Source organism: Felis catus, chromosome D1 (genome assembly GCF_018350175.1).
Source record: "Felis catus isolate Fca126 chromosome D1, F.catus_Fca126_mat1.0, whole genome shotgun sequence".
NCBI classification, from domain to species: Eukaryota; Metazoa; Chordata; class Mammalia; order Carnivora; family Felidae; genus Felis; species Felis catus.
Window position 1 is genome coordinate 23,417,011 of NC_058377.1, and position 23,863 is coordinate 23,440,873.

The 23,863-nt window shown below is 52.0% G+C and overlaps 1 protein-coding gene and 1 long non-coding RNA gene across 10 annotated transcripts in view; one reads left to right on the plus strand and one right to left on the minus strand.

The window, feature by feature from the left end:
* KIRREL3 (kirre like nephrin family adhesion molecule 3) overlaps positions 1 to 23,863 on the minus strand; it is a 553,211-nt gene that overhangs the window by 86,128 nt on the left and 443,220 nt on the right. For all 5 annotated transcript variants that reach the window (XM_023239293.2, XM_023239292.2, XM_023239294.2 and 2 more), the window contains exons 4-5: positions 7,935 to 8,084; positions 3,152 to 3,301 (exon numbers count right to left, since the gene is read on the minus strand). In XM_023239293.2, the coding sequence (XP_023095061.1) occupies positions 3,152 to 3,301; positions 7,935 to 8,084 (300 nt within the window). The remainder of the gene's footprint in view (positions 1 to 3,151; positions 3,302 to 7,934; positions 8,085 to 23,863) is intronic.
* LOC109491879 lies at positions 3,345 to 10,409 on the plus strand. 5 transcript variants are annotated; one of them, XR_006586104.1, is made up of 4 exons: positions 3,345 to 4,963; positions 5,168 to 8,483; positions 8,597 to 8,792; positions 9,493 to 10,409. It is a non-coding gene; the product is annotated as an uncharacterized LOC109491879 (long non-coding RNA). The 5 variants fall into 5 exon arrangements; XR_006586103.1 differs by having other exon boundaries at positions 3,346 to 4,963; positions 5,168 to 5,463; positions 6,100 to 8,792; XR_006586105.1 differs by having other exon boundaries at positions 3,347 to 4,963; positions 5,168 to 5,463; positions 7,271 to 8,792.

A 23,863-nucleotide genomic window follows, 5' to 3' on the forward strand; every position in this document is an offset into this window, starting at 1 on the left:
ATGGAAGACCCCCAGGGGTCTCCCTCTGTTCCAGCCAAAGTGTTTGCTTTGCAATTTTGCTGGAATACCATCTGATTCTGTTCTCACATCTTCCGCAGGTTCTAATCAGGCTCTTACTTTATTTAATTAAAAATCTATCTCAGGCAAATACAGACTAAATTAGGAAGCTCTCTCATTCCTGGAACACAGGGAAGGCAGCCCCCCACCGGGGAACTGGCTGGGACATTTTCCCGGGCTGAGATGTCACAGCAAAGCAGATGGGGTCTTGGTTGGGAAGCTGGCTGGCCAGGGTAGAAAACACCCCTTCCCACTGTAGCTGCTCTGTCTATTCACCACCGGGAGCAGACCAGAGCTCCCCTTCCAGAAGGCTGGGTCAGCTTCTGCAAGAAGGGCTTCTCTTCAGGGCAGCAGGTGGGGCTGTATTCTATAGAGGAACTCAGCCAGGGGTGCCTGGGTGGCTCAGTCAGTTAAGCGGCCCACTTCAGCTCAAGTTATGATCTCGCGGTCTGTGAGTTCGAGCCCCGCGTCGGGCTCTGTGCTGACAGCTCAGAGCCTGGAGCCTGCTTCAGATTCTGTGTCTCCCTCTCTCTCTGACCCTCCCCCATTCATGCTCTCTCTGTCTCAAAAATAAATAAACGTTAAAAAAAAATTAAAAAAAAAAAAAAAAGAAACTCAGCCAGGCTGGGTGCCTCAGGCACAGACCTGCTGGGCCATTAGAGGGTTAGGGACCTACAGAGCCGGTTTAGGGGTGCAGACCTGAAGGACCAGCTCAGGGGTGGGGACCCAGGGTGGTCAGGAAGGGCTGGAGGCGGAGCCTGGGGCAGCTCTTTCTTGCCTCAGCTTAGTTTGTTAGGAGTGATGTCAGTAGAGTCTGAAGGAAAGGTCCCTTTCCGGCTCTCCAGAATCCACCAGGCTCATCGTCTGGGGTCACCTGGAAACTCCTCCTTCTTCCTCTTCCACTGCCTTCCAGACTTGTAAACATTTTCCCCCCGCACAAGCCAGCTCTGTGCCCAGAAGGCACTGCCAACCAGAGCGAGACGGGGGAATGAGTGCCTTTTAGGAGTGACCTAAGACAAAACTGATGTTCAGATCAGATTCCAAGGCCCCGCTCTCAGGAGCCCGGCTCCTAAGCAACCAGACAAAGGAAATTCTGTTGGCACTTGGGCACGCAGACAGCACTGGTTTGGAGTTGGAAAATCTGGAGTCTATTTTGGGTGGTAATGAAGCCGTGAGTGGCTTTGCTCTCTGAGTCTCAATTTCCTCATCTGTAAAACACAGGGAATAATTTGGACTCGAGATAGCAGAGAGGAGGGAGGCTGTGAATGGTGGAGTGTGAGCGGGCAAAGCTCTGAGGGCAGGACAAGAACTTGAGGACGAGGTCCGTCTCTATTTAGCGTAGGTCCTGAATACACGTGAAGTCAGCGGTGGGCAGTGCTTAGAATCTTCTCGATTTAGCATCCTTTGGTACCTTCTAGAAGGGGTACAAGGCAGCAAAAGGCGGATCCTTCTAAGGATGGGGAGCTGAGTAACCCTTGGAGAGGATGATCTTATAACTGCGCTAACAAATCTGTTCCGGCATTGTTCAGTACCCAAAAAAACCAGAAAATCACTTAGGCGCTAAATCCCTCAGCCTCCACACCAAACTGTAGACCCGTTCTGTTTTTAGCCCCATCTCGGGAATGAAGAAGATGTCTGCCTCTCCTTTACAATGCCCGGTTACTTTTCTGGACCCATTCAGGACCCCATTCGGGACCAAGCTATCCCAGCTTATTTACCCTGCCAGACCTGGTGTATGTTTTCTTTCCTTCATCCCAGGCCAAGAAGAGACTCAGAGGTGGAGGGAGGTTTCTGAGGTTGGCCCTGAGCTCTGCCTCCTGTCTCAAGAAGCCAAGCCCGGTAAGTGGTCCTCCGGGACTTGTTGCCGTGCTTGGGATAATCTGCCCTGTGTGCTGTCGTGTAGATCTGAAGATAACCTGACACGCTGTTAAATATTTCATCCCTGAGCAGCCATGCGCCTTATCTATCAGGTGAGGAGGCAGAACCCCAGCTGCCGACCCTGTTGTCAAACCTCGACAGCAGCAGCTAAGAGGAGGGCAAGGTGGAGCCCAGGCTCCCCTGTTTTGCTGTGTGTGCCCTGTCCCACACCTGGCCTGGAGGAGACTCACCGAGGAGGCAGTGCGGTGGTGTGGGAGCCCTAGCTGGGAGACCCCGGGCGGGGCCCTTGGCTTCTCTGAGCCTCAGTTTCTCACCTGGGGCAACAATCCCTGTGCCATAGCCTTGCGCAGAACAGCTGAGGTGATAACATAAGGGGAAGTGCTTTGAGAGGTGCTGTAAAACGTATGCATATGTTTGCTATTATGCCTTATGTGCACAGCTCCGTTCCCAGGGGACTTGGTCCTCAGTAACATCTGGCCGGAGGAGGGAGCTGACGGGGGCTGCACTTGAAATCGGAATGAGGCAGTTTAAGAGGCAGGTGAGCTCGCTCACTTGTGTTCAGGCAGGTCTGCCTGAGTGAAGGAGTGGGGACCTCTCAGGCAGTGCCCAGTCCCAGGGGGTACTGGGATCCTGGGAAACCAAGATGAAGAAAGACCAAGGAGCGGAGGTCTGATGTGGGATAAGGGCCTGAAATGAATTCTCCCAGGGATGATTTAGGAAAGGAGCTGGGGTTCCCAGGGAGCAGCGAAGGGTGGGGAAGGAACAGGTGTGGCGGAGGCCATGCTGAAATCACGCTTCGTTAGCACCCACTGGGAAGTCAACCCAGAAAGAACGGGACTCAGGCTCGAGGATGTGGAGGCTGTGTCGTAGGTCTTCTCTGTATCTCCATCGCCTAACACAGGGTCTGACACCTATCGTGCATGCAGAATGCGCTTCCTGATTGAACAAATAAGCATTCAGGAGCCCCTTCAGCTGGAGTCAAACACACTGGGGTTGGACAGGGTCACAGGTCAGTTAGCGTTGGCCTGATTTCCAGAGCAGGAACTTTCACTTTCCCTTTCTTGGGGGAGAAGGGGGGTTACTGCCACCATGGGGCGGCAGTGGACGGAGCCGCGTGGGATAACGCCTTGGGGCTTGTCCCGTGGGGATGCCCTTCTGGAGCTGAGCCCGTGTGCTTCCCGTAGCATCTTTGCCCCCGAGTGTCAACGGTTCTTACCCAGGACGGTGAGGCGTGCGGGGCGAGACCGTATGGCGGCCTGGATGGCCTGGCACTCGTACACGGCATCATCTTGCAGCTCCGCCCGCAGGATCTTCAGGTGATGTTCCCCTGACAGGTGGTTCCCTACCACCAGGTACTGTGGGTAACCTGTGGAGACAGCAGGCAGGTCAAGGGGGGCGGGGCCGGGGTGGAGGAGGCATTCACGACAAATAGGGGAGGGGGTGGGACATCTGAGGAGGGGCCGGTCTTGGTGTAAGGAGAAAAAACGAGAGTTTTCCCTGGCTTTTGGACAGTGTGTGTGTGTGTGTGTGTGTGTGTGTGTGTGTGTGTAGGTTCAGGAATGTTGGAGGAACTATTATCAGAGAGGAAGGAGAGAGCAGAGATGGAAATACCAAGTGTGGGCAGACACAGCGGGGACAATACCCTGCAAAGTGGTGTGCTCAGCCCTGCGGTTTACCAAGCAGACATGCATTTTGATAAGGAGACACACAGAGAGACAGAGAGACCCAGGCTGAGAGCCACAGAGAGCAGACAGAGTAAGAAAGAGAGAGAGAAGAAACCAGAAATCTCTGGAACAGAATCAAGAATGACTTTGGGGGGAAAGTTTTGTTCAGGATGGACAGCAAGTAGAAATCCCAGCCCATCCTACCAATGCCTGGGATCCTCGGGCCCTTTTGAACCATAAAGGGTACTTTTCTGGTCACTCCTCCTACCTACCCCAGACCCCAGGACCTGATTAAGCACTTACGAGGTACTCAGGACACTTAGGAATTTGGGGTCCCCTACACTACTGGCGATGCATAGTGGATAAATAAAAATTTGAGAATGAGAACATTAATCAGCTTTCCTGCTGCTGTGTAGGGTGAGTGCAGATGCCTACACAAGTCGTGGCTGGCAGGTCCTCTGGCCCAGGCCTTGGGCCCTAGACCTCCATAGTCTCTCCCAGAAGGGTCTCTTTTCCATCGTGCCCATACCTGAGCTCTGCCTTCCCCCCGCCAGCCTCTTACAGATACTTCCTCCTGCTCTCTTCCTTCCACCCACCCTCCAGCAGCCCAAACCACTCCTCTTTCTGAAAGACCTTCACCAGAACAGTGTGAATTCTCAGAAATGTGCCACAGGAGGAGGGGGTTCGCCATATCTGGCTTTTTAAAGAGACGATGAGGGCTTAAGCAAGTTGAGAGAGAGAGAGACAGAGAGAGAGACGGAAACAGAGAGACTGGGCTATGCAACAGCTCTCCAGTATTTCAGTCTCTAAGTGTGGATTAGATGTGTTCAAGTAGCTCCCAGGGATTGCATTAGCACCACATGGGGAAATACTTTGGAATATTCTTAATACAATTTGAAATGTCCCACAAGGATCTGGGCTGCCACAGGTGGTAATGAGGTCCCCATCAGTGGCTGTATCCAAGCAGATGCTGGTGATCACCTGTTAGGAGCACTGCAGAGGAGATTTCTATTCTAGACGGAATATTGGAGCTCTAACCCCTCCCATCATAAGCTAAGGGTCTTGCAGAGACAGGGCAGGGCTCCCCAAAGGTGAGCTGTACAGGGGTCACAGGCACTCCTTCCTCGGCAGGGAGATAGTGGTGATCCTTCCCAGTATTCTGGGGGCTTCCTGTGTGGCTGAGCCCTTCATCTCATGTCTTCATGGCTCCATCGTCCCCATCGTGCAACCAAACGGCCCGCCCTGCACAGCTGTTCTGGCCTGGCCAGAGATGCTCACAGAGCAATCAGCTCTACCCCCAAGAGCATCACCTCCCCTCCTGCCCGCCCTTCCTGCCCTCTGCTGGGCTTTGGGAAGAAGCCCAGGTAAGTTAAGCTGGCTCTCCCCAGGGCCAGGAGGAGGGGCTGGGAATGGGTTCCAGTCCAGCCCTCTCCCTGCTGCTGCCCTCAATGTAGCTGGCTCACCGCCCCCAACCCTTCCGGCCCAGCCTCTGGATCCCGCTGTCCTTGATTAGTCCCTGGTCTCCTGCAGGCATCTTGGCTGGAGCTTGTGTTTTTGTTGTCTTGCAGGCTATCAGCAGCAGGATTTCGCTCTCACGAGCTGCTGAAAACATCAGTGATGGGTTTGTTTGTATTTGCCTAATTAGGCAACGAGCTGAGACGCTCTCGCAAGGACTGGCAGCATCTTTGGAAAACACAGGCCCAGAAGCATAGATTCTGAGCAAGTTCTAGCTCCTTCCACAGTATCATTACTCTCTCTTGCTGCCCTCAGGGGAAGCAAGATGTTGGGGAATCTGGGTTCTCCAGTCAAAGAAGTGCCTGGGCTCAAATGCCAACTCTGTTACTTCCTAGCTCTGTTGTCTTGGGTAAGTTACTTTAACTTCTTTGTGCTTCGTCACCACTATCTCATGGTGAAGATTAACTGGGATAATCCATGTTAAGTGTGTGGCACACAGTAAGTCTATCAATGCTGGTTTATTTATTTATTAAAAAAACTTTTTTAGAGAGAGAGAGAGCATGAGTGGGGGAGAGGGGCAGAGGGAGACAGAGAGAGAGAGAGAATCTCAAGCAGACTCCGCACCGAGCGTGGGATGACCCTGGGATCATGACCTGAGTCGAAATCAAGAGTCAGATGCTCAACCGACTCAGCCACCTAGGTGTCCCCATAAATGCTGGTTTAAAGGAAAACGACGGTGAGACAGGGTAACCAGAAAGGTCCCCATCTTTAAAAGTGAGAACAGACAGGGTGTTAGGGTTTTGGGGGGTTAGGAGCCAGGATCCCACACACTGAGGTTCGGTGTATGTTTGAATCAGTTTCTTTCTAGACTTGTGACTTTGTTTACCTGTCAAATAAAGGGGAGAAATCCTGCTTTTTCTCCCTGTAGATCACTGTAGATTTGTGACATAATGTCTGAGAATTATTTGAGCTTCTTTGATGAAGAATGTTCTATCAATATGAGGGCATATATTTATAAATCATTTCCTTTGAATGTTTTTTCCAGCCTCTGTGACCAGAAAGACAGATCTTCAGTTAGGGTGTGAATGCTGGTGGATGGAGCCAGGCCACATAGTCAAAACAGAAGAGGGCAGACCTGGGGCAGGTTAAAGTCTTGCCACTGTGGGCCTCAGTTTCCCCACAGGAAAAGCTGTGCAGTATTAAGTGCTCTGCGAATCCTTGCTGGATTGAATTTTGATCCATTAGTCTCACTTTCTTGTCTGGGAAGCAAATGGTATTTATTGAGCATGTGAGTCTCTGTCATTATTGTCGTGATGCTTTTTCGGGGGACAGGTGATCAAACACAGAAACTACTTTCCCAGGAATTTGAATTTATTGGCTCTGCAAGGACAGGGACAGCCTTATTTGTATCAATGGAGTCAAATCAGAGAGGCAGTCGACCCCAGTTCCTTAAAACCCCATTGACGCAATCCTGATCCCAAAAGTCATTCATGGAATGGATTCCAGAAGGTCAATTTTCCATGAGGTGATGAACATCTGTGGTGACCTGGGGCTTCCTCTTGGCCACCTCTTGGCCAAAAGACCCCAGTCCTTGACCGAAGGCTGCAAACCACTGACTAGGAACCCAGAGTACCTCCTTAACTAGCAAAGATGCTGGACCAAGTTCAGAGCCACGTGAAGCATAAGTGATTCTAGTTTGGGAAGGTGATATCATTCCCCCAGACTTCTCTAGGGTAAGGAAGTTCAGAACCCCTGAAATTGACTGGTTCCCATAATGCTTAAATTTTACGGCAGCACAGTATATTTTGGAGATATTATTGTGTATTTTACCCATGCTCAGCTGGGCTGCAGCACTCCAACCCAGCGATGCTATTGACCACGGCTATAACGTTTCAATATACATTTTTGGCAAGACATAACTCACATTTTAAAATATTAATTTCCCAACCATCATGTTCCCGAGTGCACTTCGATTTTTATTTTCCTGCAGCTGTACGCCACGAGAGAAGCAAAGCTACTTCTCAGTCGAATACGTATGTTTTTCTACACCTTCACCCTCAGCGGTTCCCCAATGGCAGGGACGCCCAGATCTCTTGTTCTGAATTTTACAGGTTATGCTAAACCCAGCAGTCCCATGTTTACTTTCCCCAGGGGAGAATGATAATTGCTGGGGGCTGAGTGACCAGGAGGATGATGCTATTCTTTTTTCTCCCCAGGGAGAGATGATGGACCGCAAAGACATCTGTATGAGCTTAAGGACTGACATCCACAATCGCTAACAGATGACAGGGCCTGTGGCATTGAGCAGGGAGGTCAGATGCCAGCCACAGGAGCCTACTAGGACATCTCTGCTCGACACCAGCCTGGGCAGGGGGCTCAACAGGGTTTGTACTTTAAATGCTCCTTCTCTTTTCTTCCCATCACATGCTAACCCCTAAAACCAAGCAGTTTGGTTGTGAGTTTTCAGTTTATTTGGCTCCCTCTGATCGATGGGAGCTAGGAAAAGCCAGGCTGTGATGTAAGTGGAAAATACATTTTGGACCCAGATACGGGGACACTTTACCTTTGGAAATGTGACTTTACAGGAGTCGTGTCTGACTTTAGAATAGACCCTCCGGAGCAAAAGTCTATTAGGTTCAGGACCGACCACCGGAATTGAGGGTTTACTTGTAATTCCTTACCAGGAGTCAGAGGGCCCTTGAAGTCCCATGGATCCCGGGCCCAGGGCTTGCCTAATCTGACTCTGCCCAGGGGATATTCCACGAGAGCTGGAGATTTGATCTCCAAGTACCAATGAAGATGGGGTTCTCCCCAGGGGGGTGGGTGGGTCATGCGAGAAGGGGTTCCAGGCCTTCCCAGGGAGCTCTTGGGGGTACTCACTTGAGAGGTCCCTGCCCACACCCAGAGCCAAGCCGTCTTTGATCCACAGAACGAAGCCATCATACTCGGGGATGGCGCACAGCAGTGTCACTGGCTGGCCCGACACCACGGCCTGGTCCTGGGGCTGCTGGCTGAAGGAGTATACTTGGCCTGGGAAGGAGACAAGCACAGGGGTCAGTTAGTGCAGGGAGCAGTGCCTGGACGGCTCCTCCTCAAGTTAAGAAGCAGAGCAGCTGGCCCAGGGGATAAGCAGCTCTCTCTCCCTCGCCAGCATCTGACTTCCTGCCTGCAGCCCAGCAGCACTTCCTGTCTGCTCCCTGCTTAATTCCCTGCTCTCAGCAGCTGGCTCTCGGCTCAGCCTCCCTGCTCATCCATCCTTAACACACATTCACACTGTGAGGCGGCCTCCCCCAGCCCCCAAAGAGGCCGTGCCCGCCGTGCTTGGGACAATCTCTGCCACTTTCCTTTGGCTCCTACCTACCGCCACATGCTTGCGCCACAACAGGGCAGAGGAGGAGAGAGCCTTCCAGCTGCGAGCATCCTTGGGAGGTGCTTCAAGAAGGCAAGGTCGGGGGGGGGGGGAGTGGTGTGGTTTGCTTAAAAACCCGAGAACCTGGGAAAGATATTACTGTTTAATTCGGGCCTACGGCCAAATTCCACAGGACACGTGGTGGTATAGTGTGGTCCAGAGTGTGCTGGCAGGAGCTGGAAGTCACCTCGACTCACCCTCTTTGTCCCTCTCTTTGCGATGGCACACCCAATTCTGGCCTCACTGTCACCTGGGGGAGCATCGCCAGGGTGACCCCCAGCTCTCCCCTAGACACCTCAGAGCAAGAAGGCACCGAGCCATCTCAGCAGGTCAGTTTGTGTATTCATTTTATTTATTTTTATTTATTTTTAATTTTTAAAAAATGTTTTTATTTATTTTTGTGACAGAGAGAGACAGAGCATGAACAGGGGAGGGGCAGAGAGAGAGGGAGACACAGAATCCGAAGCAGGCTCCGGGCTCTGAGCTGTCAGCGCAGAGCCCAACGCGGGGCTCGAACTCATAGACCGTGAGATTGTGACCTGAGCCAAAGTTGGATGCCCAACCAATTGAGCCACCCAGATGCCCCTATTTTTTTTTTTTTTTTTTTAGTGTTTATTTTGAGAGATAGAGAGCGAGTGGGGGAGGGGCAGAGAGAAGGAGACAGAATCCCAAGCAGGCTTCATGCAGTCGGCACAGAGCCTGATGCGGGGCTCAAACCCACGAACAGTGAGATCATGACGCGAGCCAAAATCAAGAGTTGGGACGCTTAACCCACTGAGCCACCCAGGCGCCCCAGTTCATGCTTTATTACACAAACACACCCACAGTGCATGCAATATGCCAGGCATTGCTGTAAGATTTTCAAATGCTAGCTCTTTACTATTTTCATCTTCATAACAAACTATGAGGTAGCTACTATTTTGATCCCTGTTTTCCGGACGAGGAAATGAGGCCCGAGGAGGTAAAAAATATGAACAGGAGCTGTGCTTGGTGATGACTTAGCAAGTACTGAGCATGTATCCCCTTTAGTTGTTACAGTAACCATCACACCCGGATCTCACCAGCCCCAGTTCGCAGGGTCTTGGAGGTTAACTAAATCATCTGGGAATTGTCTCCCGGCTGTAGACGAAGACTTTCTGGCTCTGAAGACTGTGTTTTCACCTGCTGAGCTGTGCTGTGCCCAGATCCCTAAGCTGGTCCTGCGGGGAATGCTGAAGAAGCAGGGTGATGTGATCCCTCTTCCCCGGGAGGCCACAGCTGAACAGACAACAGGACACCGACGTTTCCTGAGCCCCCGACCCACAGTGGCCTCCATTCTGTTACCTGCATAGTTACATTGCAGGGCAGAAATATCCCAATTTTACGGCAGAGTAAACAGGATCAGAGAGGCAAAGTAAGCTGCCCAAGATCACACAGCTAATGAGCGGTGGAGCTGGGGTTCGATGGGGGTCCATGTGGCTTCCAAGACCGCATTCTTTCCCACGCCCTGCCTGGCAGATACAGATACACGCTGAGGGAAGGTGGACCTGGTGGGCAGGTTGTTGCCACGGCCTCTTCTTCCCGACGTGGGAGAGTCAGGGACAGACAAGGAGGTCCTGGACGCTAGCTGTTGCCCATCCTGGGGACACAATACCCCAGGCTTGGACCACAGGTAAGGCCATGCTCTTAGCAGCAGACGGCCCATTAAGGGGGTGACTGACGTATACAGAACCCGAGGGAAGCTGGGCATGGTGGCCAAGTGGGGGCGGGGGCTCCCCGAGAGCAGCCGCGGAATCCACATCAGAGAACTCATGGCAGGGGGGAAGGTAGCCGCGTTTACAACCTGATGAGATCTTGGCTGGGTCTCTGAGGAGTCTCATTAAAAATCAAATTGGCCCTGAATTGTGGGAGTAACACTTTTTATTCTGATTTGAGCTTTACAAATTAGATTTCATAGGACATTTTAATCAGCTATGTGTGGTGGGTTTATTTATTTCTTTCCTCTCAGTCTCTTCAAGTTCTCTGTTGTAATTAGACCGTTTCTGGCACCGAAGCAAGAGAGAAAGAAGGAGAAAGAGAAGGGAGAAGAGAAAGGAGAAGTGGGGGAGGGGGGCAGGTATAGCTGGAGAAAGCCGAAGAGGACTGGGTGAGGGAGAAAGGGGAGGGTTGGAGAGGCCAGAAGAAGGGAGACAGGGAGGGAGGAGGTGGGGGAGGAGGGGGGGAGGGGAGGAGAAGGGAGGGCTGGGAGGGGCACTCCTTTCTGAGGCTCTTTTTTCCCTGGCTCGATGATGATTTCACAGCTCCTTCTCTTATATCAAAATCTTTCTTGCGAGAAAGACAGTGTCAAGACAGCCGCAATGGCTGCCAGAGATTGTGTTCTCAGAATTAGCAGGTTGTCAGCTGGGGGCGGAGGGGTTAGATCGAGAAGGGCCCCAGACAAATGGTGTGGAGCCTGCAGTGGGAAGTGTCACCTTCTCCCACCTCCAGTCCCGCTTCCTCTGGGTGTGGGGGAGGACAACAGAGAATGGGGGTACAGGGAGCATCCCGAGGGGGTGCGGGTGGGGTGGGGGTGAGCCCTGGGTGGTGCGGGGAAAGCGGAGGGTGGGAGCAGGGCCGTGCCCTGAGGGAGGAGAGGGGCTGCCATCAGGACACTGGCCCTGGAGGAGGACGCTGAGTGGTCACAACCCACTTTGGATAGTGTCTCAGAGCCAGGAGTTGGGGCAGCTACAAGATCCCCCAGGATAAGCCCTGAGCCCACAGAGAGCAGCCAGGAGGGGCAGAGAAGAACATACCCCCAGGCTTCAGAGAGCTTTGGGCACCCACGTGGGGTCTGTTTGGATCCCTTCGACTTTTCTATGGAAAGAATGTCTCTGGGACACCTGGGTGGCTCCGTGGGTTAAGCATCTGACTTCGGCTCAGGTCAGGATCTCGCGGTCTGTGAGTTCAGGCTCCGCGTCGGGCTCTGTGCTGATGGCTCAGAGCCCGGAGCCTGCTTCGGATTCCGTGTCTCCCTCTCTCTCTGCCCCTCCCTGGCTCATGCTCTGTCTCTCTGTCTCTCAAAAATAAATAAATATAAAAATAAAATAAAATAAAATGAACAGAATGTCTCTGGGTGGGGCAGGGTGGGGAGACAGATACACAGGAGAACAGCCTCAGAAACACCACTCAAACGACATTATTCACCCATTCATTTTTTGGGAGGGAAGGATTGGTGCTCTGACAATTTCCTTTTTCAATCTAATTTTATTTTCTGTGCATTAAATACAAGCCACTAGGAATACTTTTTCTTTCAAGTCAATGAGATGCTTTTACAAACAGAATCATGAGTGGGGTGTCACTATCTAGAGCAGATAAAAGTCACGGTGCTGTGGGTGGAGGGGACATGGAGGGACGGGGCACGCTGTCTTTTCACCCATAGGGCACACCTTGAGGCTTCTCTTTCAGGCTTAAGCGCCTCTAGGAACGTAACGGACAAGCCCCCGTTGCCGTTTCTTGCCCAAAACGACAATGGATTGTCTTCACCCATTCCCTCATATCCCGTTTTCTGCTCCCTGTCTTTCCTACTCTGAGGATGTGAACTGCAAATGAGCCTGGGATCTTTTCTAGAACCTCCTGGGTGGTATGGTAAGCAGCCAGGAAGCTCCTTGAGAACATCTGTTGATTCACACATTTATTGAGACCTGGTATCAGGCAGGCATCGCACGGTCTCGTGAGAAGCAGACAGATACGACGTGGTCCTTCCCTCCAGGAGCTAACGTCTGTTCGCCCACCACACCCAGACGGCTCTGATGTGGGCACAGAGCATGTGCCGCACCGACTCGACACCCCTTGCACCATCCATCCCAGGATTTCTGCCTCAGTTTCTCATTGTGCCCCCTGGCCTTCTTCTGCAGTGAAGCCTGGCAGTCAGGGTAACCTCCTTTCCCTGCTTTGTTTTCAATCTGTCACCATCACCAAGTGTGGCCCAGCCCTCCCCCACAGCACCTCTCAGACGCACCCTTTCCTCTCCATTCCTATGGCTATAATCCGAAGTCGGGGCCCTCACCACCTCAACCTGGCTTCTTTCAACAGTCTGTGAATGCCTTCAGGTCCTGCCCTGGAGGGTTCTTCCTAAGGCACCGTTTTCCTCATGTGCTCTCCCTTTTCTAAGGGTGGAAACTCTAATGGCTTCCCACTGCCCACAGGCACCTGGCAGGCTTCTCCAAAATCCGACTCCCTTCTCCCTCAGTGCTCAATAGTCACCTGTGCCGGCCATTCACTCATGTTGTCCCATGTCGCCGGTGTTCCGCCATTCTGGAATCACCCCTCACCCCTCTCCCAGGGTCTCCCTGACCAGCCCTGCCCGCACTGAAGGCCAAGTTCTTCTCCAAGACTTTGCCTGTATCTCTAGGCACTGCCTGTCACCGAAGGGAAATCTTCTCTCTTCTCCCCTCATCCCTACTTTTTCTTCCTTCTTATCTCCCTTAATTTCTTCAAACCTTCTTTGAGCACTTACTGTATATCAGACACAGAAAGGAACCGAAGTAAATGAGAAACGGAGGGTAAACTCTTGAGGGTAGGGGCTACGGCTGTCTTTTTCATCTTGTATTCTCAGCACCTGGTCCGGTGTGTAAGCAGCAAATGAACTCAAGCTTGTGACCTTGTGGCCTACCTATGCTAGTTTGGCTCCTGAGATCTGCGGTCATGAAGGAAAACTGTTTTTACGATATAAAGTACTGATTAGGCAGGTATTGTGCTGAGCACACTACACGGAAGGAGGGAAGTGAGAAATCAGGGGGAAGGGACAGCGTCTCAAGGAGTCAGGCTTTACAGGATAAAAATAACTGAATTATTCATGGAAGACCTACTTTAACCAATTCTTGCTAGTTAGGTGTTACTATCTACATTTCACAGATGAACGGAGGCTCCTAGTGGGTCCAGATGCAATTCAGGGTCACCCAGTGGGCCCAGGTGTCATTCAAGGTCATGTAGTGGGCCCAGGTGCACTTCAAGGTCACACAATGGGCCCAGGTATAATTCAGACCCCAGTGTCTTTTTTTTAAATAAGAAAACCCTGTTTTCTTGCCACTATCCCATGTTGGTTATTAAATGAAGGGTCTGGAACTTGGATTTTTATTTATAAACTTGTATTCACCCCAATCAACCCTGCAACCATTCCCCTCAGACCCTCTAAAGAGAGGATGAGGATCTTCGGAGCGGAAAGCAATTTCTTGGTTCTCCCCTAAGTTTACATAGCCTCCTGCCAGCTGGTGGTCAACAACACTAAGCCAGGGTTCAGGGTGGAGTCCAGCACTGGCCACTGTGGGGGAATGACAGGAGGTGTAATAATTATTGGTACTTATTATTATATAAATAGTCATTATCTATATAACTATGTTATTATATAAATACATATAACTAGCTATGTATTATAAATAATATTTTTATTGTTGTAGAATTACTAATAGCTAACTTTCTTTTTAAAATTTTTTTAATGTTTATCTTTTTAAAATGTTTATTTATTTTGAGAGAGAGAGAGACAGAGTGCGAGTGGGGGAGGGGCAGAGAGAGAGGGAGACACAGAATCCGAAGCAGGCTCCAGGCTCCGAGCTGTTAGCACAGAGACCCTGGGAAGTCACAGAACCCACTGGAGACTGCACTCTCTCTTGCCCTTGGCCAGGACCGAAAAGTCTAAGGGAAACTCTAAGGGAGGGCCTGATGGAAACACACCTGGTGGGTCAGACGGAGTGAGATGTGGTCCCAGTGGTGGCTGCGGGCACACTTTCCTGTCGGCTGTCCCAGGAAGGGAGGGGCCCTGCAGAGCCCCCGAGGTGACTGTGGGCAGCCTGCACGCTCCCTGTATGCCCAGGCTGCTGCGGACTTTTCAGGCCAAGAGGGCACCTTCCCAACACTCCAGCTGGGCCTTGAGGACACTGAACTTGGGAGGGACGTGCTTCTCCCTACTGGGCTCAAGAGGAGAAGTGCCAGCCTCAAGGTCCTGCAGTGGCTCAGTGGGGATTAGAGCCTGGCTCTGAAGGCTCCCAGCACAGAGACCTCCCTCCACCTGCTCAGCAGGTGGGAAGCAAGAGTCTGGAGGCCAGGTGGGGCCTTCTCTTCAAACTGCAGGAAGCAGGAGCGGTAGCTGGCTGGGAAGGTTTCAGAGGAGGGCGGGCTCTGACGCCCCATCCTGATGAGCCATGTGTGCCCCCCATGTGGCAGGTTCTGAGTCAGGACGGCTGCAGCGAGGCAGGCGCTGGTGACTGGCAGGCGGGAGGAGGTATGGGGGCGACACAGCGGCGGCAGGTGGCAGGAGGGCTTTCAGCTCTTCTGTGCTGAAAAGGACAGGTGCAGGTGCAGCCGGCCCGGGGAGGTGGCATCAGAAAGCCCCTGGAGGGCTCTGGTCCTGGGGCAGAGCGCCCCCGCCCCCACCACAGCACAGCTCAGAGACCTCCCCTCCTGCCTCCCTGCCTGCCCCGTCCTCCCGCCAGCTGTTTCCTTCTGCTCTCTGCTCAGGAGCCTCACAGGTCAGCTTCTCCCTCCTCACGACTTGCCCACACTGCTTTCTTCAAAGCCCCCCCCCCCCACCACCCAGATTCCCATCTCTCCTCCCACCTTCATCTCCATCAGCCCACAGGGCTCCCTGAAGGGGCCACCCCTTCCCAGCCCTGACCGCACGGCCCCTCACCTTAGACTCTTTTGGGGGACTTGCGGCACACATTAGCACGGAATGAACCATCACCATCTGGCTCTGGGAGGTCCCCAGTGTCTTCCAGTAAAATATTTAAAGTGCTGAAGACCCCATGATTCTCTATGAGCTCATACACCTCTGGCCCTTGACCTGAAATCACCTCTCAATTCCTAATTATTTCTTGGGGAGGGAAGAGGCGTTTTGAATGGAAGACTGAGGCTGTGAGGGCCAAATTACTCAGAGTGAGAGTTTTTTATAGCAGTGCCTCTGGGGGCTTGGGTGCTGTGGTGTGTGCAGGCACACGTGTGTGCACGCACATGTGCGCGCGTGTGTGTGTGTGTGTGTGTGTGTGTGTGTAACAAGTAGGAAGAGGGCCCAGTGGACCCATGTACATGGTGGTCAGGGTCCTTAATGTCAGGATCAGGTCACCCACCCTTGCCACCCATAACTGTCAACCCCAGATCCTTGGGGGATACCTTCTGGTACTCTAAGTGTCCTGTGTTTGGTGAATACCTCTATGGGCGTATGTGTTAGTGCCTCTCCCCTAGTCACTGATCTGGTATTCGGCGGTTCCATGGTGGGTGGTGAGAGGGAATACACACAGGGTCAGCGTGGGCTGGTGCAAACAACATGAGGTTTGGGGTTAGTGTAACCAAAGAGAGAAAGCCTCAGTGCACACTGCACTGGAGCCTGATATGGGAAGCAGGGTTGCTGATGTCCCCATGTCCCTGACATCCCTTTTTTTTCAGTCTGTGCTCAGCGGTCAGACCAGAGGCAGTCCAGAGGTGGCATGAGGGGCTCACTCTCCCCGTCTCCTCTCTTGACTGGGCACTTTGGCCAAGACTTTGCTCTAGTAGCAGACGGAAGGGAGGTGACCACTGTCCTTAGGGTTAATCCCAGCTTGACCTGGGCAGGAGCTAGGCCACCTGGAACGATTGCCCAGCTTCTAAGGAGCCCAGTGCTCTGCAAACACGTGCACACAGCCACCCTCATCCTGCTCCTTCAGAGTGGGAGAAAACTGGCAGAAGAGCAGGGTCCTGAGAGGCTGAGTGGTGCCCTGGGGATGCCCAGTGGCCCAGGAACAGGTGGAGTAAGGTCTCCAGTGCCCCGGGGAATCAGCCACCACCACCCCTGTGCCTGAGCATGGGGCAGCCCAGTGAAATCCTGCCTGCTTCAAATCTCAGGACATTCTGCAAAAACTTACTGCGAGTGTGTGGATGGCCACATTTGCCACAAGCCACGAGGCTGCAAGGCAGGAAGTGCTCAGTCTCCTCGCGAGGTCACATAAAGTTCTTTGGGGTTGAGAAAGGCCTACTGCAAGCACGAGGGCTGGAGGGAGGAAACCTAGAGGCTTCCTGGAGGAGGAATCATGATAATAGGGAATGCAGTGGAGGACAGGTGTCATTCTGGGTTAGGAGAAACGTGCAAGGAAAAGCATGAGTGATGAGTAACTTCAGGGACCTGCTTTTTTGAGTACCTGCCAGGGCCTGGGTCTCGGATAGTGGAAAGAACACAGGGACAGGCAAGCCAGGGAAGGAACTCTGTCCCCGTCACTAGCATTATGATCTGGGCCCCATTTCTCACCCACTCCCAGCCTCAGTTTCCTCATCTGGAAAATGGAAGTGACATGCCTACTTTGCAAAGCTGCCATGAGGAGAGGACTCATGTGTAAATGATCCTGGCACACTCAGGTGTTTCATAAAGGGTTGCTCTTCTTTGCCTCACCATCCACGAGCCCAGGACTGTCAAAAGTGGAGCCACACAGCACCTGGAGTGAAGGATCCCAGAGCTGGGAAGGGAGGCTCTGCAAATCTGAAGTTGGACTGATTAGAATCTGCTTCTTCCCATGAGTCATGCAGGTGAGAGAGAGCATTTGGGGCCTCCTGTAGCTCTGTCATTGCCATGGTCCCAGCCAACGTCAGTCTCATGGAGCTGCCTGGTCAGCCATGCAGAAAAGGCTCAAATGTTGCCGTCTGCTCTGCTATTAGTGACCAATTGGGGAAGGCTTTCAGCATACTTGTACTGGGGATATTTATCGCCAGCTTTCTCCTAGCCTGGAGGATGCAAATTGCTTCATAGGAGATGAAAGGAAACCGCCCCCATCCCCAGAAGCCAGCAGAAATCTTCTTCCCTGAAGAGGAGGAAGGAGCCAGCTCAGAGGCCCCTAGCTGGTAACGAAATAATGCCAGGCAGAGTGGGAAGGGGCCAGGGCAAGATAGATCACATCTGGAAGCCCAAGTCTTGGACTTCAGCACAGGACCAGCTCCTGATGCAGGAGAATGAATTCTGGGAAGTTTCCAGAATGCCTTGTCATGTCCTACTCCGGGGAGAGGACTAGGGGTGATGGGGTTATGTCTGAGCCCACTGACTAATTAAGCTGGTTGTTAGGGAGAGTGGAACGGTACCTTTGATGGTGCCGACCACAGGCAGGGGCAGGTCCCCGTGTCTCCAAGGCCTCTGGCTGGGTGCGGGGATGCAGAGTGGGGACTGACGTATTTTCTGTGACAAGGAGCTTAGAGCCCGGGGGAGACAAACAGGTGCACAACGGACCGGAATAACCGACGCTACACAGTCAGTGCTGAAAGTGAGGTGTAAAGTCCCGAGGAAGGAACGTTGTTCCTTCTGAGGGAAGGAGGGAACGAGTCACAGAAGGCTTGGCTTCTGAAGTGGCCTCGAAGGGTAAATGAGATGAGGGCAAGAAGGAAATGTTTCCTGGGATCGGAAACAGCACGAATAGAGCATGGAGGTCAGAACGGGCTCAGGGATGGGACGCCTGGGTGGCTCAGTCAGTTAAGCCTCTGACTCTTGGTTTTGGCTCAGGTCATGATCTTTCGGTTCATGAGTTCAAGCCCCGCGTTGGGCTCTGCACTAAGAGTGTGGAGCCTGCTTGGGATTCTCTTTCTCTCTCCCTCTGCCCCCCTCCCACTCATGCTCACGCTCTCTCTCTCAAAAGAAAGAGAGAAAGAAAGAAAGAAAGAAAGAAAGAAAGAAAGAAAACGTGCTCAGAGAATAAGAGCTGAGGCTGCATGGTTTTGTCTTGATCTCTGGCTCCGCCATTGCAGAGTGTCCCTGGGCACGTTCCTCAGGCCCTCTGAACCCGAGTTTCCCCATCGGAATAGTAACCAGTGCTTGCTGGGTTGTTTGTGAGAATTAAACAGGACGATATGTGTGAAGAGCCCAGAGCCCTCCACGCCTTCCACAACAGAGCCGCTTCCATCACTACGAACCTGTAGGATGGGTGCATAGCACGTGGGCATGTCAGGTGTTCAGCAGGACGCATGTCTAGGGAATCATGGTAGGTCTGACTGTGTAGGCCCTCCAATGCATGCTAAGAAGTTGGCACTTGATGCGAAATCATCAAAGGGTTCTGACCCACATGCTCAGATCTGAGTTTTAGGAAGATCACAGTGGTGACAGCGAGTAGGGTGGATGAAGGAGGATAATCTGAAGATGGGAAGCCTGATCAGGAAGATTTTGCTGTCAACAGAGCTCAGGCTAAAGCTGTGTCCGTGGAAATTAGCAAGTGGATTTAGGAGTCACTTGGATGACAGTGGATGAGAGACGTGGGGGCATAAAGGCGTCCCTCCCCCTGGCCTGTAGGACAGGTGGGAAGGGGGAACAGATGACTTACTTGTGGAACCATTTCTGTATCAGGAGGGGAAGCGTGTTGGGGGGCAGTGAGTTCAACTGTAAATATGTTGATGGAGAAGGGCCCTGAATCATCAGGAGAAGGTGTCCTGGGTATAATTGGGTCCGTGGGTCCGGGGGAAGCTGGTGTGAATAACTCACGCTTACTGAGCACTTACATGGCTCAGGCAGTAGAGACGTGGTTCTACAATGGGTCCTCACCTTTTGGTGTTGACCTGGGAGTTCATCTCCAGATACGGAGAGTTATGAATGTTGACGTGGCTGTCTAAGAGGGACATGGTTACTCCAGGCTGGGTGTCTTGGGCACAGCTGGCTTGGGTGGTACAGTTAACTCCTATCAGCTTTGCATAGGCTTAGAGCCCTGTTGGGATGGCAAGAGGTCACCCAACCCTATCTTCCCTTGGATTGGGACTGGAAATACAAACAGGGAAGCCGGAAGAACAAGGCAGGGGTGGAAGGGGCGGGGGGACATCTCTCCATTGTGTCTTCTAGACCTCTCTGCTGGGAGAGGGACTTGAAAACACTTTCACCCTCAACATTATCATTTGCAGCCACTAGTAGCTTGATTTGGACACATGGGTGAGGAGAAGCTTGCCAATATCACACACGTTCCAGAAACTGCCTGGATTTTTATTTGGGCTTGCACAGGACAGCCAGACTGCTCTTCCCAGGGCTGGATGTGGGGCAGAAATTCGGAGGCCACGCTTTCCTGCCCTCGCTCCTTGTCTGAGCTGGGGCAGCCCGGTTTGCCAGCGATTCTCCCGGTCTCACACACCTCTCGTCAGGATGCACAATCCGCCAAGGTTGTCCTGGACAGCATGGGTCTTTAATGAAGAGCAATGGGGCTGGCCGAGGCAGGGTGACTCCAAAGTCACTATAAATCCTTCGCCTACTGATTATCAGCCCGTGGCCCGGGCCAGAGCCTGCACTGTCCTCATTAGTGGCAGGGAGAGATAATCCTCAATCCATTCAGCCAAGTTCTGGATGCCAAGAAGACGCTGATAAGTGCTGCTGGAAATACTGGTGCATCGGTACCTATGAAGGAGCCCATCCATCCCTGCCTGCGGTCAGCCCAGAGTCTGACCGAGATGGGAAGGGCAGAGTTGTGTGGGCTGTGGTGGTGACGGTGGGGGGAGGGTATACACTATAGAGGGGAGACGCTCCAGGCAGCCCATGAAAGCTGGAGGCCTGGATGCTGTCTCAGGCTTGCTGCAGGCTGACCATGGGGCCCAGGCTAAGCCCCTTTCTTTCTCTGAGCCTCAGGCACTTATATGTTCAGGAGTATGTGCTCTCTACACCACTGTTAGGGGAGGGGAGGAGCAGCATGAGAGAAAGGAGGTGATGCTGAAGAGCAGGACAGAGCTAGGTCATTAGCTTGAAAGCAATTGTAGGCCTTGGGCCTTGGGCAGACTGAGTTCGTATGGTTACCCTCTTAGGGCATATCAGTGTGGGAACCACTGGGAGGCAGGGCTGTGGACTGACTAACCCCAAGATGTTCACCATCTCTGTTCCCTTTTATTTTTTAATTTTTTCAAAAATTTTAAAAAATGTTTATTTTTGAGAGGCAGAGAGAGACACAGAGTGTGAGTAGGGAGGAGCAGAGGGAGACACACACACACACACACACACACACACACAGAATCCAAAGCAGGCTCTGAGCGCCGAGCTGTCAGCACAGAACCCGACACGGGGCTCGAACTCACGAACTGTGAGATCATGACCTGAGCTGAAGTCGGCCGCTCAACCGACTGAGCCACCCAGGCACCCTATGTTTTTAAAATATTTTTAAAGTTTATTTATTATTGAGAGACAGAGAGTGAGCAGGGGAGGGGCAGAGAGCGAGGGAGAGAGTCCCAAGCAGGCTCTGTGCTTTGAGTGCAGAGGCCGATGTGGGGTTCGAACTCACGAACCGTGAGGTCATGACCTGAGCTGAAATTAAGAGTCTACGCTTATCCAACTGAGCCACCCAGGCACCCCTCTCTGTTCCCTTTTAGAAGAGATACTGTAAAGACACAGGAAGCTGTCCTCTTGGTGAGCACCCAGGCTCAGAAGGTACCATCGGGTGCTGCCTGTGCTGCTTCTTAGCTGTGTGCCCTCAGGCCTGATACTTCCTTTCTCTAAGACTCCCCACGTGTAAAATGTAGGATTTAGACTCAGTGTATTAGGTCCCTCCCTTTCAGCCGGAAGGAAGGCTCTTTGTTCTGGTTTATCCAAAGTCTTATTTTTTTTTCCAACTTTTTTTTTTTTTTTTAATTTTTTTTTTTTATTTTTGGGACAGAGAGAGACAGAGCATGAACGGGGGAGGGGCAGAGAGAGAGGAAGACACAGAATCGGAAACAGGCTCCAGGCTCTGAGCCATCAGCCCAGAGCCCGACGCGGGGCTCGAACTCACGGACCGCGAGATCGTGACCTGGCTGAAGTCGGACGCTTAACCGACTGCGCCACCCAGGCGCCCCATCAAAGTCTTATTTTTGAGTGGGGAGGACCCACGGCTGAAGAAGAATAAAACCGAGGCATGTGGAAGTAAAAGCAAATCTCCCAAGGACACTTGGTCTGTTTGAGGAAGATCCGTGTCCTTAAACCTCATTTCCCCCCCTCGTTTTTTTTAAAACAAACATCTTAAAACAACCATTTTATCCTGGTATAGACCTTGCCAGTGGGAAATTGTTCTAAAAGTCTCCTATGCCTAAGAATCACCTGGGGAATTTGCTGAAAATGCAGTTTCCTGGGTTCCAAGCCAGAAATGCAGGGACAGCAGATCTAAGCTAGGCCAAGGAGTCTGCATTTTCCCCCCTTCCTGGGTAATCCTGCCGCAGGTGGGTTTTGGTGAATATTTGGGAGGCTCTGTTCAATGCAAACAGCGCAGGGTCAGGGGAACGGGGTTCTTTCTGTTTTTGGCTGTCATTGTATTGCCTTGATCTGGCTGCTGTTTCTCTCTGGGCGCACTAGGGTTTCCTTCACGGCTCGGTGAGGGCATTGGATGAAGCCAGTGGTTTTCACAGTGTCTTTTTTTTTTTCAGTGCATGGTATCCTTTGCCAGTGGGATCTCATATGGAGCGCCAGTGTGTGAAGTGGGCGGAGACAGGCTGGGTGAAGCGGGGCGGGGGGGACTGAGTCCAGCCCCTTGGCCCCCTTGCAGTGGACCCCAAGGTCCCTCTGTGACGTGCTCAAGGAATCAGAAGGTCCTGTGCAGTTCTGGTGGTCTCCAGGTGTCTCATGTAGTGCAGCATGGCTGTTTGCCACCGACAGGTACAAAAGCTAGGGTGCACTGTGTGGATAATGCAGTCTGGTCTTGAAGTATGAGCTACGTTTTACATTTTTTTTTTAAAGCGGGCGTCACACCCAGTACCGGAGTCCAATCTGGGGCTCGAACTTAGGATCCCGTGATCAAGAGTCGGATGCTTACCTGACTAAGGATGAGCTACTTTTATGCCGCTTTGCATTGGCAACCACAACTCAGACCCGGTGTTTATAGACAAATCTTCTCATGGCTTCCGGTGTCGTTCCCAACAGGGAGTAAATCGCAATGTCCTGAATTTCTCCCGTCTTGGAGCCCAAATACAATCAACTCGTAATTATCTTCGTTAATGGAGAGGAGCAAGGGTGTGAATACTCCAAAAATGATGGACATTCCAAAATAATGAATAATCCTAAGTAACATTCATTTTCAACTTTGGAATGCGTTTTGGTATTCACGTTTGAATATGGATGTGTTTGATGTCTGGGAAGTTTTAATACTCAACAAAACAAAACAAAACCCAGGGACGGAGCTCCCTCCCACCACCTGCTCAGCTGGGTGCAGAACATCACCTCTGGTTCTGGCTCTCAGCTAGAGTCTGGCCATACTCCATCCTCCCCTGGGTCGCTGTGTTTATGGCTCAACACCTTCCCTAGAAGGGGGCGGGGATATTAACTGATTTTGCCTTTAAAGGACTTTCATTCCCTTTGGGACTCATGCAAATAAGAGCAAAATAAGAAGCTGTGAAATGTTAACAGAAGACTTCGTTGAGCAATCTTGGTGATAGCATTTGCCAGGAATGGGGACAATTTGCCAACAGATAATTGAGAGCTGACTCTATATGTGTCCTAATTAAAAAAGTGATTCTTGTTCTCGCTGCTCTGGGATTCTGGGTGTCCTCTTCTGGTTGGTTTGGGATATTAACCACGGCTAACTCTTGTGTATACTTTCTACTTCACAAAGAACTTCACATATGTGATTTTACTCAATCTGCCCTCACGACCTCCTGTGGAGAAGGTTCTAATGTCTGTCCCTCCGTCCTGATGGAGAGACTTGAATGCCAAGGCTCACAGCGCGGCTGGCCCCATGTTCCACAGCAAGTATATGCCTCCCAACCCAGCCCGTGTCCACCTCACTCGGCCTCTTCAGTCACCACCTAACTGTGACCCTGGCAAGGGCTCGGATCATTTGTTTCTTTTTAAAAAAAATTTTTTTTTCAACGTTTTTATTTATTTTTGGGACAGAGAGAGACAGAGCATAAATGGGGGAGGGGCAGAGAGAGAGGGAGACACAGAATCGGAAACAGGCTCCAGGCTCCGAGCCATCAGCCCAGAGCCCGACGCGGGGCTTGAACTCACGGACCGCGAGATCGTGACCTGGCTGAAGTCGGACGCTAAACCGACTGCGCCACCCAGGAGCCCCTCGGATCATTTGTTTCAACCCTGAAAACGTGTCCGCAAACAACACGTGAAACAAAACAAATTTGCAACGATTGCACCAGTCTTTGACTGCTTCAGTGGAAACGCTGGTCAAGGATTTTGTGCTGTGATCACCTTGAGAGGAGGGACAGAGTCTGTGCACGCTGCTGGGGCACCCAGGCTGGGCTGAGGGCTCTGCTTAGTGCCTAGCAGGCTTAGTCTGGGTCACTGAGCCCATCTCAGAAGATGAGCTGGTGGCCAGAAGGATGGAACCGGCTCCTTGGAGGGGTAACCCCAGCTCCAGCCTGGCCGTTTTCACATCCACAGTCCTCAGAGATAGGGAGAATCTCTTCTATTGTATGGACTAGGAAACAGAAGCTCGGAGAGGTTAAGTAACCTGTCCAAGGTCACAGCTTGTGCTGGAGCTGGCAGACTCCGGCTCTGGGCCTT